This window comes from Pelmatolapia mariae, linkage group LG5, assembly GCF_036321145.2.
Source record: "Pelmatolapia mariae isolate MD_Pm_ZW linkage group LG5, Pm_UMD_F_2, whole genome shotgun sequence".
NCBI lineage: Eukaryota > Metazoa > Chordata > Actinopteri > Cichliformes > Cichlidae > Pelmatolapia > Pelmatolapia mariae.
Window position 1 is genome coordinate 36,668,705 of NC_086231.1, and position 13,836 is coordinate 36,682,540.

General features: G+C 42.9%; 1 protein-coding gene across 2 annotated transcripts in view; it reads left to right on the plus strand.

Annotated features, from left to right (window-relative positions):
- LOC134628176 (receptor-type tyrosine-protein phosphatase gamma-like) overlaps positions 1 to 13,836 on the plus strand; it is a 470,111-nt gene that overhangs the window by 101,998 nt on the left and 354,277 nt on the right. For both annotated transcript variants that reach the window (XM_063474903.1, XM_063474904.1), the window contains exon 2: positions 454 to 564. In XM_063474903.1, the coding sequence (XP_063330973.1) occupies positions 454 to 564 (111 nt within the window). The remainder of the gene's footprint in view (positions 1 to 453; positions 565 to 13,836) is intronic.

The following is a 13,836-nucleotide window of genomic DNA, read 5'->3' on the forward strand; positions in this document are numbered from 1 at the left end:
GACCAGATCTGGGCCACCCTTCTGATGAGGTTGTCAATTGTGTTGCATAAGCTAGTACCAAGTATATAGGCTGTTTTGTAGACCTTTTACACTTTCCTCGAACGTGAACCAGTAATCCATGAATCATTAATCATTCAAGATCTCCCCAAATATCTTTATTTTATTATTATATATATCAAAAGAAGGGGCACACATTTAGATTTTTCAACACTATCACATGATGTGAAAACACCGATTGCTGGAATATTTCACTGCTGGCAGGGACAGTTTTAAGTTCCACAGCATAGTTTTCCTTCATTGTTGAATTTTGTTCCTTGTGTGGCTACTGGACAGTTTGTGTGGAGGGTAGCTAAGGACACAGCTGTCTTGTCATCCTACCCAGCTGGAATCCAGACGGTGCTCCTGAAGCTGTTTATGCTAACCTGCCTGTTCCTGTGTTCTTCTCTTCCACAGCGTTGACAGGAAGCCAAGCTGAGTCAGAAGGCCCTATCCAAGGTTTGCAAAGAACTGGTGAGATACGACTTCGAAGAGCCACCCCTGAAGAGACTTACTGGGCATACTCAGGTGTGTTTCTCCATGATCTACTTTTGCTTTGAGTTTTTGGTGAGGAATGTGTGCTGAGGCATTGTTGTCTCACCTGCAGTGGAAAATCTGGATATTTAAAAAACAAAATCAAAAAGCTACAAAATGAAGGTAACGTTCTGTATCTTTTTTCCAACAACATCTCAAATAGTGGTTTGGGTGTTTAGATCACTTCAAATGCTCTGAGTTACTAAATGTCCCCCAGGTTACATGTATATAACAAGATAGCTGCCATTTTATAAATGCAGGCAGTAGATGGGAATTTCTTGCTTTATGTTGTAAAAATTGATGTCATAGGCAGTTAGGTTCAAAACAAGAGGGACCTAATGGGACCCAGGTATTGGGTGGAAAACTTTTATTGTTTATTATTAAATTGTTACCATTATTAGTGTGGACTGCATAGAGAAAGTGTGGTTGTTCAACGGGCACATTTAGGTGACCTGTGATATATTTTGCTATGATTTATAAAACAATGAGTACAGCAAGGGAAACCTGGGTTTCAATGTGAAAGCACTTCTGTGTCACTGGCATTACAATATGTTTGACTTCCTCTTTATGATTCCTTCCTCCTTGGCCATTCTCTGCTTCTTTGTGCTGTCACCTGGAGCTGTCTTAGAACCCCCCCTTTTTTTGTTAGTGCTTCAGAGGAGAAGAAAAGTCACTTTCTCCGTCCCTTTAGAGCCTTTAGTTCTTCAGAAGGGCAGCATTAATCTTTCACCATCCATGCAATGCCAGCCTCGGGCCACAAATGATCTTTTACTTTATTTCTTTCAGTGTTTTTCTGCATGCTCATTCAGGCCTAATTGGCTGCCTGTCATTCCTGTGAGAGTGCAGGAGCTTGTAGGTAAAAACAGAGCTAGTGACTGTTTCTGTTTGTGTTGCTGTTCTGCTGTCCCTCTGGACATGTTTGATTGTGGCTCTTATGTAAGATCCTGATGTAATGGTGGGCAGTGAAGCCACAGAGGAAAACAATCAAGAGACAGCTAGTGAATATTTTGTTTTTATGTCATAGCAAAGTTTTTTTTTCTTTATTCCCACTTTGGGCTTTCTCTTGGAGAATATCAAATAACATTAGCAATACGGTACTTATCACTGTATTTTAAAAAACATTAATATTCCCCATTTTAAATCTCTAATTTTAAACTAAAGGATAAAAAAAGAATTAGTGAGTGTAGAAATGCCCCATCTCACTGCCAGTATTGTTGGCAGTTGGATGTACCATGTTTGATTTTTAGCTTATTTTCTGACAACCAGTTTTATACATAGCCCCCCATTTACGGGGTCAGCAAAAATAATAATAAAAAAAAGGTAACATACTGTTAAAAATAAGGCTTCTATTTAATATAAAATTCCTTTGTGGTCAATGTCTGCCTGAAGTCTAGAGCCATGGACAACAAATCCCCACCTGAAGAATATCACATTTATTTTCCTTAAGAAACTCCTGGGTTGCTTTTGCAGTTTGTGTGGATCATTATCCGTGTGCACTTTAAAGGCCATCTGATCAGTTTTACAGCATCCGGCTAAACCAGTGTAAATCTGTACACTTCAGATTCACTTCTATGAGCAGTCACATAATCAATAAACACAAGTGACCCAGTTCCATTGGCAGCCATTCATTCTCCTGCTAGAACATTTATACTTTTGATAAAAAGCTTCTTATGGCTACATGCCTGTGTACTCCTAAGCTCAGATAAATCAGGAGTGTTATGTGAGGAAGAGCATACATCTTGGCCAAATTATACATTTGAATCATCAAGAATGAAATTTCCATATTGCATTGGTCAGGGTATGGGTTAATAACAACCTCCTATGGCAGGGTGCCGACAGAAACTGTGCTACACCTGGCTAACACAAAGGAAAAAGAGAAGGTGGGGAGGGGTATTTGGAGGCAGCAAGATAGAAAGAATGAGTGTGGAGGTCAGAGTAGAGACTTTAAATACAGAGACTACGACTGGCAAAGGAAGTGAGCTGGCTGATGTGATGGAGTGAAGGAATGTAGATCAATTATCTGTCCAGGTGGAAGGACAGCAAGATCAGGCATTCAAGCTGTTCTACTATGATGCAGATAGGAAGGAAAATGTAGTAAGGGAAATCTTGAAGTATGTATATACTGTTTTGGAGATGAAGGGATCATCTGACAGGATCAGGAGTTTAAAGCTGGGTGATAAAAATCTTTTTCAGTCAGACCAAGGGTTGGATGTCAGTTATGCGAAATTGTGGATGAAGTTGTAAAGCTTGGTAGAGAGTGGTGATAGGACCAGACTTTGATGGACATCTTGGATGTCATCTGCTGGAGCCAGTCAATTTGGAGGTCACTGCCCCGAGTGCTCCAAGTATTATGGAGACCACTGCTGCCTTCACCCTCCATTCTCCCTCCTCTCCAGCCCATCTCTCAGCCCTTGGTATTTCTCAAGCTTTTCTTGTTTCTTTTTCCTGATGTTGGTATCACTTGGTATAGCTACATGTATCACTTATGTGCCTTATGTGACTTGTCTTAGGGGTATCTATGCACAGTTTGCACCTGGGGTCTTGCCTGAATTGTGAGACCCCGGCCTCTATCAATCTTGTACTTAGAGCTTGTTCCTGTGCTGCTATGATTAGTGGCTCTGCACTGTTTTTCAATCCAGCTTTTTCCAGCCATTGGTCAGATTTCTTGCCACTTCTTCTGTCTGGTGGTGGTACATGTCTTTCAGGCGTCTGTCCTTCCATGATGGTTCCTGTTCTTGCTCCCCTCCTTTTCCAGTTTTTACTAAGCACCTAAAAGTTGTGGCTGTCTTCCTGATATACTCACTGATCTCTGTTCTTTGATCGTTCTTGGGCCTTAAGTTAGCCATTCCGAATTCCTCTCATCCAGCACAGCACAGCGGTTCTCAAACTTTTTTTGCTAGGCCCCCCTTTGTTTTACAAGAAAAATGTTCGCGCCCCTCCCCGGGCGCGCGCGCACGCACAAACACATCCTTTAACCACACACACCCATATTTTGCTCCATTGCGGTTTATTTCTCACCTCTAACATTTAGTAAGCAATTAAGCAAATACAAATAATCTGCAATACATTACAGGTAGTAATAAGATAAACTATAAATAACTCTTTTACGCTACGTCCACACCTACACGGGTATTTCTGAAAACGCAGCTGTTTCGTCCACACGTAAACGGCGTTTCGAATCACCGAAAACGGAGTTAAAAAAAACTCCTTTTTTGCGTTTACGTGTGGACGAGGAATACAGAGTTCGTCACGCAACATCAAAGTTATGTGCCTTTATTCATGTCATGCTGTGCGCCACGTTATTGTTTACATGAGATGAATTGCAGAATGGCAGATAGAGACGAAATACTGTTAATCTGACTGTCTTCAGGTTTTACACGCTTACATACACACACGCAGTTACTGTCCCTCCATTTACAAAGGCAGAGGCGTCACGGTGTGATTATTTTACGTGTAGTTGTTGTTTTTTCCTGTGTAATAATATTCAACATTGCTATCAAATCAAAAATGCCTCTCTGTGCAAAATGGGTTCAAAAACATAAACAACTGTGGGATACTGTTTGTCTGTGATTTGAACAGGGGGAACAAATTGTGGCAGGATCAGCCTGATATTATTTGTAGCCCGCCGTAACTTTACTGTATAAAGAGCTAACATCTCCAAAATGTCAGGAGTAGTTAGTCATTACAACAAGTGTTTGTGAACTAAAAATCAAGAATGTGGGATACTGTTTGTCCATGATTTGAAGAGCCCAGCGCTGCTCCCGACACAGGGAAAACCAATTCTGTAGGGAGACCTACCTTGGCACTTGTGCAGGTGAAACCAAAGGGAAGATATGCTTCACCATATTTTCTAGTCTTTGGCTTAGAATGAAGTTGGTTTGGAAACATATTCAGCGATGCTTCATCTCCTGCTTTGCGTTTGTGTGGGCGCCCCGTGCTGGCAGTGTCCAAGTGTTTTGTTTTTTTCCCTTTTCACACCACGCCCCCCCTGCAATGGCTCTGCGCCCCCCCTAGGGGGGTATTTGTCCTGTCAGACACTAATGCAGTGCTGTTAGCTTCTTTAGCCAGTAGCTGTGAATCATGTCAGGGCCTGGTGCTGTCCAACTTTTCATACTGGAGACTCTGTCCTGGATGTCTGCCATTGTGAAAGTTACTGGATCCTGTTCAGGAAAATTACTGTGGTAACCTTGTTGAACAGGATCAACTAGCAACTGATAAACCGCTTGCTGTACTTCTTAGGCATCCCTTTCTTCGTCACACCTTTCTGTGGCTCCAATAGTGGGCTAACTTCCCTCCATGCTGCCTTTATCTTGGCCTCTAGTCTCCTGGTATAGATCAGCTGGTTGCTTTCAGTGATGATCACAATAGGGATAGTCCATAATGCTGCAATCACATCTTCTAGGAGCCTCTCAGAAGTTACCTGTAGTCTGTAGTAGGCCACGGAGGGTCCAGGCTTCCAGTTTTCCAGTTTGTCTTCAATTTCAGGTTGGCTCAACGCCTTCATTGTACCAGTCGTTCTTGGGACTTGATACCAAATCTCAGGGGGCGAGGATAATGACATCTCACCCTTGACCTGACGTCTTGGCTCCCCCTTGCCATAGCATTTGTGTTGTACATCATTAATTTGTAGTTGTAATAGCAGTTGCATCTTCTGGATGATGAAACACTCTAGATGTTGGATGTAAAAGAATTCATAGGTCCCATATCCATATTACTGTGAAGCACTTTGGTGTGCCTTCGGGTTTTTAAATGTGCTATATAAATAAAACTGTATTGTATTGTATTGTATATCCTGTTCCCACATCAATCCCTGTGTAATAGCATTCCAACCGTTCCTTATTTTTATCCCTTGTCTACTTACACCTTTTTGTTCCAGTAACCAAGTTCTAATCGGCAGCTCCTGGTTCCTCAAAACCTGACATGAACCTTGTTAAACTGGGTGACTCTGAGCCGGTATGGCTTCAGTTATATTCCTTTCACTCATGCTCTGAGGTAGGCTTGGGTAGCATGTTGTCTTTGTTTTATTGATATTTTTAGCAACTCTTTGCTCATCCTCCAGTTTGTGTTTCAGTGAGATGATCAAGACTTCAGGGCTTGCTGGAGCATTATATTTTGTCCAGTGGTTTCTAGCCATGTTTTGCTGCCACTGATATTTTCCAATAAAAAATCTGGACTCTTTCAGACACGGATGCTTCTCTATTAATGCCTGCACCATTGTAGATCTCTGGGGTAAGATGTGAAAACAACACAGGTTGACCAAAGTGCTGTACAAAGTAAAAAGTAAAACAAACACACACAAAGAGAACAGCACAAAACTCACAATTAAAAGCTAAAGAGTAAAGATGTGTTTACAGATGGGATTTAAAAATGTTGAGTGTTGGAAGGATCCTAATTTGAAGAGGCAGACTGTTCCACAGTTTAGGCGCAGCAATCGCAAAGGCCCGGTCTCCTCTGTGTTTCAGTCTGCTTCAAGGAACAATTAGAAGCAACTTATCAGCTGACCTAACAGTCTAACAATCTTAAAATCAATTCTAGAATGTAAAGAAGCCAAAACTGAGGAAATATGGTTGCATTTACGTGTCCTGTGAAGAGTTGGGCTGCAGCACTCTGAACAAGCTGAAGACGTGTAGACTAGTCCCATATTAGAGGGTAGCATACTGTTCCAGATCATTTTCCAAGAACTTCATTTGATTGTCTCAGCCGCAGATGACAGCGATAGACACATACAAAAGTGTAAATAAAGCTACAGAAAAATTGGCACTGATGGCCTACAGAAAACATGTCCTCCATGCTCTGGAAACAGTCACTACAGAGGCTTTAGAAGCAGCGTAAAAATGACATCTAAAATCAGTCTAAGTTTGAAAAGGGGTCCAGATTTGGGCTATAAATAGCCCTTACACAGAGGTCCTATGGATGTCACAGTAAATGTTCAGTAAAGGCATCACCTAACGTTACAAACAACCCCTCCAGTGGACGAAAATCCAACGTCCAGAAATGACATATAAAAGACAGTGGACAGTGGATTGACTTTATTCTCAAAATGATGAACTATATTTCTTTTCTTAATGTGGCCAAATGGTTTTTCCGCCTGACAGTTGAACAGAGAGTTGGGCTACGGGACAGTTACCCTACAATGGTAACGGACAAAGTAGAGGATGCTGTGGCGCTGGCTGATCGATGAAGAGAAAATTGTCTTCTCAAAATCAGTTAAAAAGAAAACCAACAACTTATAATTGTCTAAAAATATTTGTTTTATGAGTAAAAAGCAATGAAAAAAATTGCTCACTCTTCTTGATTACAGAGCAGACTTGGAAAGGCCTTGCTTAAATGAGAACCTGAGGGGGAAGAGGAAAGAGTCAAAGAGACAGACCAAAACATGATAAACTGAAAAAGTTGTAAAATTAAAAAAAAAGAAAAACACATTAAAGTCCTATACCATACCAGTTTTCTTAGTCTTGGGTTTTATACATATTTGAAAGTGTATTAATGGGTGTCAGCTAAGAACAGAAGAAGCTCTCAGTGTCCTTTATATTTCAAGGGAAAGCTCAACAATCTGACGACCCCAATAAGCATGGAGATAGCAACTTTATGAATTAAGTATTCAGAGTCCTTACTGACTGTTTATAAGGCAGCCTTCCTGGAGCTGCATGATGTCTGAAGCTGAGATGCCATCAGCTGAGAACTGTATGAATAAAAGCAAGTGTCCTTAAATTTGTAATAGTGTGTGTGTGTGTGTGTGTGTGTGTGTGTGTGTATGTGTGTACGGGTTCGTACTATCCTGGTGGGGACCAAAATCTGACTTTTACTATCCTGGTGGGGACTTTCTGCACCGTGGGGACCAAAATCCAGGTCCCCTCGGGGTTGAAAGCAATTTTCACACTCAAAATGTGGTTTTACTGTCAGGGTTACAATTAGGTTATGGTTAGGTTTAGGGTAAGGGTTAGGGTTAGGCATTCATTTTTAATGGTTAGGGTTAGGGTAAGGGGCTAGGGAAAGCATTATGTCAATGGGATGTCCCCACGAGGATAGCAAACCAGACATGTGTGTGTGTGTGTGTGTGTGTGTGTGTGTGCGTGCGTTGTACGAGGCTGTGGATATAAAACGTGACCTGGTTTGAATGTTGGCCTCTGATGTGGAGAATGGCAGCTTCTTTGTAACAGCTGCATCTTACACTGGTTGCTGTTTATTGAGTACAGAGTGGTGATATCTGTTCATTCTCATATTTACAGTCAGTGATAGATTGTACTCACAACACAATTGAGACTCTGTCCTTATTTTGCCAGATTTGTTAGGATTTCAGATCTTGTATATTTTCCTTCTCTTTTCTTTCACTCTCTCTCTTTTTAATATAATATGGTTGATTCAACAGCCTTGCAACAGACCTGGGCGTACCCTATAACAGCTGGGTTAGGCTGCAGCACCCCCATGACCCTGAATTGGATAATCATGGATGGATGGACAATTAATTCAGTAAAGTTACAAATCTACAAGCGTTAAAGTAACCCTCTTTAGTATGTTGATTACGAATGTTAAAACATCCGCTTAGTCACTGCAAATACCACCTTCAAATGCAGAACATTAATTATACATATAAACATATATGTGACATAAATGAGTTAAAATTGTTTTAATTAAGACAAAACATAAATATGATAAGCACCAAACATGTTAAAAGATAATAAATAATACAGACATGTTTATTTGTAAAAAACAAAACAAAAACAAAAAAAAAAACAAAGAAGAAATGACAGCAGCAAGGTTTACAACACCGTTTCTAGATGGTGGCACTGACAAAAAGGCATCAGGTGGAGCTGGCAGAACTGAAGAAGCTAAGATCTTGTTGGGAGTGATGAAGGTGGATTAGAAATGAGTGCAACAGAGGGACAGCTAAGGATGAGAATTTAGACTGAAATGGTTTGGACATGTGCAGAGGAGGCATAGGTGCTGGAGAAAGGATGTTGAAGATATAGGAAGAGAGAGAATTAATGGATGTAAGCGAAGGAGGAGATGGAGAGGGCTTGTATACTGATTAAATGAACTAAGATAACTTATAATTTAAGGGGTTTTTGTAACTTTAAAGCTGTACTACCAGGAAAAGTTTTGGTGTTTCTGTGCGTGGAGTGAAACTGTGAATGAGCAGTTTAAGTGTGGCGTTGTGTCCAAACATGAAACAGTTCAAAAAGAGATGTAAAGATATGGTCTTCATGAGACACAAAGAAAGGCAAAAGGTTATTTAATGCTTATTTGGATTGTACGACTAACCTTTCAAAACTAGAGGTATTGGCTTTGTTGTATGGAGGCAAAGTTATAGATTCACAAAAACATGATGATGATATGATAATAATTTATGCTTTATCTAGTATACATATAATATTAGAAACGGATGTATATGCATGAACAGGGAGAATAAAACAGGGCCCAGAATAGAGCCTTGAGGTATTCCAAGAGTATTGTTTACCCAGTGTAACAGAGAATGTTCTGCTCTCTAACTCAGAGGCAAATCATTTCAGAGCAGAACCCTGAATGCTGACATGTCTTCAGGCTGTTTAATAGGATTACGTTATCAACAGTCTCATATGCTGCACTCAGGTCTAAAAGAATGCATTTCGTCCCACTCCTTTTCGATATTTAACTGAAACAGCGATATTTAAGTGTGTTCTGCTTTATTTTGTGTAGCATTGTTTTTTCTTTTATTTTCTAAATAAACTCTGTATATTGTTCACCTGATCTAAATAAATTGAACACTAAAAGCCAAAAAGAAACAAACAAGATAGATAAATAGATAAGTGCTGAGCTTTGTTGCTGCTTATATATATATATTTTTTTTTTGTCTGTCCCATTTGGTTCTTTAGCTGTCAGAATTGTTGTCTGAAGACCAACAAGGATACCAAATGGATTTATTTTGCCAAATGGATCATCATGGCATTGCCGTATTGGTCCATTTGATCAACTTTTGTTGTTATTATTTATTTTATTTTCAGTAGTTACAGATGAGACAGACATGATTGGGGGATAGGAAAGGGAGAAAGAAAGAGAGGAAGGAAAAGAAAAACAGAAGGGAAGAGGGACAGTGAGAAAGGGCACTTACAAAGACAAAGAGAAAAAAAAAATCTCCTGGATCACCTGTTGAGAGAAAAAGAATAGAAAACAAGCAAAAAAAAAGCAAAGCAACATACTAAACACAACACCATCATGTTAATCTAGCTAAGTGTAAACAGCAATAAATACTAAATATTGAATGTTGTTGTGCAGCACAGACAGCGCACAATGTGCTTTGAAGTAGCAGCTAAGAAAGGTGTAGTTTATGTCTACGAACAGTGAACACCCATGTGCACACCCGTGTGGATCAGCGCGCTTGTATACAGAAGGTTTTCCCATGTAACGGTCTGCTAGAGGGTGTGGAGGGCCATAGCCCCGTCCCCCAGGGCATGAAGCAGGCATGGAGGAGATCCAGGCTCCAGACATCCAGGGACCCCAGAGTGCGAGAGCCCAAGGAGTACCACCGGAGGGGCATCCGTGCCACCCTCCTGGGAAAGGCTGAGGAGGTCCCCAGACGAGGGGTCACCCAGTAGCCACGGAGCAGAAGCCAGAGGGGGCTGCACTGGCGCGCCCGCCGGCTCTGCCGGCAGCCAGCTGTGCCAGAGTGAACCGAGCTGCAGGCCCCGAGGCCGGAGGTTCGAGGGCCCCCTTTGTCCCGGAAGAGGCCTGACCGAGCGACAGGCACCAGGCCCCGCCAAGTAGCCACCGGGAGTGAGCTGGTGTATACCTGAGCGCCCAGCCCCGGACATCAAGAACCACCAATGCACCGACCCCTGAGTGCATCAGTTACCGGCAGGGAGTGTGGTGAGGGGAGATAGGCCTCCACACTTTGGAGGGCCTGGGTGTTCCCAGGGAGGTGGAGTCTAAGACCTGACCTGACATATAAACACAGACAAACAGGCACACACAGACACAAACATGCATTCCCACCCTCATGCACACATATACAAACACTCAGCACTCATCCAACGTAGGAATAGACATATATGCACATGTACACACAATCGCACTCCCCAAACATACTCTATACCCCGGGTCCAGGTACCCTCGCCCCCAGAGGGGGAAACGGCACCCGGACCCAAGAGATGTGACCCTTTCCCCCCGGGGTGGAGGCAAGCAGACCGCCCCAGGCCTCGCAGAAGCAGGGAGGCCAATCTGTCAGCCAACACCTCCTCCCAGCCCCCCGCCCCGATGGCTGGCAGAGAACGGGGGTGTGTGAAGACCCCATACCTCCCTCCTCCCGCTCATGTGTAGTGTTGCTGCGTGTTGTTCTAAAGTGCATTTAAAACAGGGGAGGGCATGGTGCTGCTGCCGGAGAGCAGCAGGTGTTAGCACGGCCCCTCCCGAGAACCCTCAATGTCTACATGAATTTAAAATTGAGAGGTGGGCACCGGCGCCAGAGGTAGGGTTGAATACTCAGACCATTCACTGGACGCCGTTGGCGTGGTCACCCTCAAGGCCCTATATATATGTGTGTGTTATGACAGTGTGAATAATGTGGATGTCTAAGTTGTGGAATAAAATTGAGGCACAGGTGGCCAGAAGGGGACAGAGGGGGGGGATGTCTCCCCTGCACCCTGGTGACACACCCACACCCCAAGGCCCTACCTGTGTGGGTGGGTGTGGTGGAGCGGGAAGAGGGAGGCAGCCGGGGATGGGGAGGAAAAGAAAGGAGGGGCAAGATGCTCCTCCCTAGGGCCAGCTCCCCCGCTGACCCCAGTAGGCACCCCCGTCCTCTGGCACCCACCAAGGCAAGGGAGTCCAGGCCCATCCAGACCGGGGCCTACGGCAGCAGCACCGCCAAGCCCCACAGGACCCAGGGAAGCCCACCCTACCCCACCGCAGAGGAAACTGTACCCACCCTAACATTCAATCATCTCCCAGACTACACAAGACAACAGACACCCAGGTTAGGTTTGTTCTCCACCTCTCCTATGTCTCTCCCCCACCTGCAGAGTGGACTTCTGCAAGGATGGAACAACCTCCCCGCCAGTTAAAGAGCTCCCCAGTTAGGCCGATGCACCAGAGGCCCCCTGCGCCAGGGCTGAGCCCCCGTGCACCCACCCGCCCACAACCTCGGCAACACACCGACTAGGACCGAAGCCCCAAGGCCCAGCTTATATTATTATAATTTTTTTAAACTCCATTGCCCATCCTTCCACCCTCACTGCATTGCACTGGAAGACCGGAAGTTTCCAAAACTGATTATGGTTTATTTAGAGAAAGCTGTGTGTAATCTGGGACCATTCTTCATTACTATGCTTGATAATATCCAGCCACCGCACACAGTGATACTCTCAAGGGACTGCATGTGAGTGTGTACACTGTATTTTTATCTCATGGCTTACACTGCAATGCTGCATGTGTGCAGGTTTGTCTGAGAAAATCTAGCACTGTTGCGACCATTTATGTTCAGCACAGTGGTGCGCAGATTAACACTGCTCCCTCACAGCAAGAAAGTCCTGAGTTCGATTCCACCACTTGGCCGTGGTCTTTCTGTGTGGAGTTTACATGTGGTCCTTGTGTTTGCGTGGGTTCTCTCTAGATACTCTGGCTTCCTCTCACAGTCCAAAGACATGTGGTTAAGTTAATTGGTGACTCTAAATGGTCTGTAGGTGTGAGTTTGAATGGCTGTCTGTCTCTATGTGTTAGCCCTGCAGCAGACTGGTGACCTGTCCAGGGTGTACCCTGTCTCTCACCCTATGATAGGCTCCAGCCCCACCATGACCCTGACAAGGATAAGTTGGGGAGATGGATGGATGGATGCTTATGGTCATTTCTCACTCTTTGACAAACAGTAAGCAGGGCTACAGTCCTGTCCCATCCATCCATGTGTGTGTTTTTGTGTAGAAGTGTACATATGAATGGGTGAGATGACAGGATTCCCTGTCTCATTTATCTGCTGTTGACAGTGAGCATGATTTCCTCAACTAAGAGCAACCAATGCCCCTACTTATTAATTATGCCCTAAATATTAAAGATGCTCCATCAAACATAAATTATTAATGAATTTGGCTCAGTTCATCTTGGCTAAAGTTTTCATTTGTCATACATCATCTGATGAGGCCATGAGGCATAGTGTTATATCAAGGAGTGTGAGTATGTGAGTATGTGTGTGTGTGCGTGTGTGTGTGTCGAGGGGGAGTGAAATTCTGTCTGTGTATGTGTAACACAGACTGTTTTAGAAATCCATTTGATTTACTCTTGGCCGTGTTTGAATGACTACCTTTTTCTTTTTTACTATGGTAATACATTTTTAATACTGTCACCTTGGATGTAGACATTCAGTTGACTTCTAAAACACATTATCTGATTTCAAGGTCTTAATAACACAGGGTGACTCTTACTTTCTCTCTTACCTTAAGTCAGATGTGATCATGTGTCTTATTTGATGTGTTTAAGCTTTTATAGGATGTCTTTGAACTGTCAGATTTTAAATTGTAATGTCTTAGCAAGGCCAAAGATGTGTTTTATGTGGCCCACCAAGTGGATAAAGAATACCTGCCTTGCATGCGAAGAATGAGGACACTGGAAGAGGAACTGTACACGTGGTCAAAGAAACATTGAGTGCTGGATGGGACCACCTAAAGTGGGACCACGGCAGGAAGAAGCAAATCCGTGCAGGGAAGAAGATCCCTTCACGAACCCCAACTCTAGTTGCAGCTCTTGCCCCTCCTCATTATGCTGAATTATTTTAGTTGGATGTTTCTGAATGCCACCTTTTTCAGAAAAAGGAGGGAGGATGACAACTGCTGCTGAAATACACTTAACAACACTGGACAACATGGAAAAAAAACAGCCATATTCCAGAAAAAAACAAAGGCATTTTGATGCAGCCACACATCTTATATGGGACAGAAAGGATCAAATTGGCAGCCGGAAAAACTTTCAAAAATACATGTTTCTGTTGTTTCGCTACATTTGCCATTGAACAGAATCCAAATTCTAAAATTCAAATTCTAGGACAGTGATTCAAGTAATATCCCTCTCACTGAACATTAACTTAGCTTATGTTGTGCTGCATCCTATTTTTATTTGTTTTGTTTCGTTTGTTTTTTTTCTTTCTTTTTCTTTTAGAAACCAAAGATCGGTGATTTCATTTTAAAGATGTGAATTTCAGTTCCTGAATAATTAATGACTTGGATTCGTGTATTTTGATACAGATGACTGTCTCATTGATACTGCAAGACTGAACATCACCAGTAGTTGCTATTTCCATCTTACTCA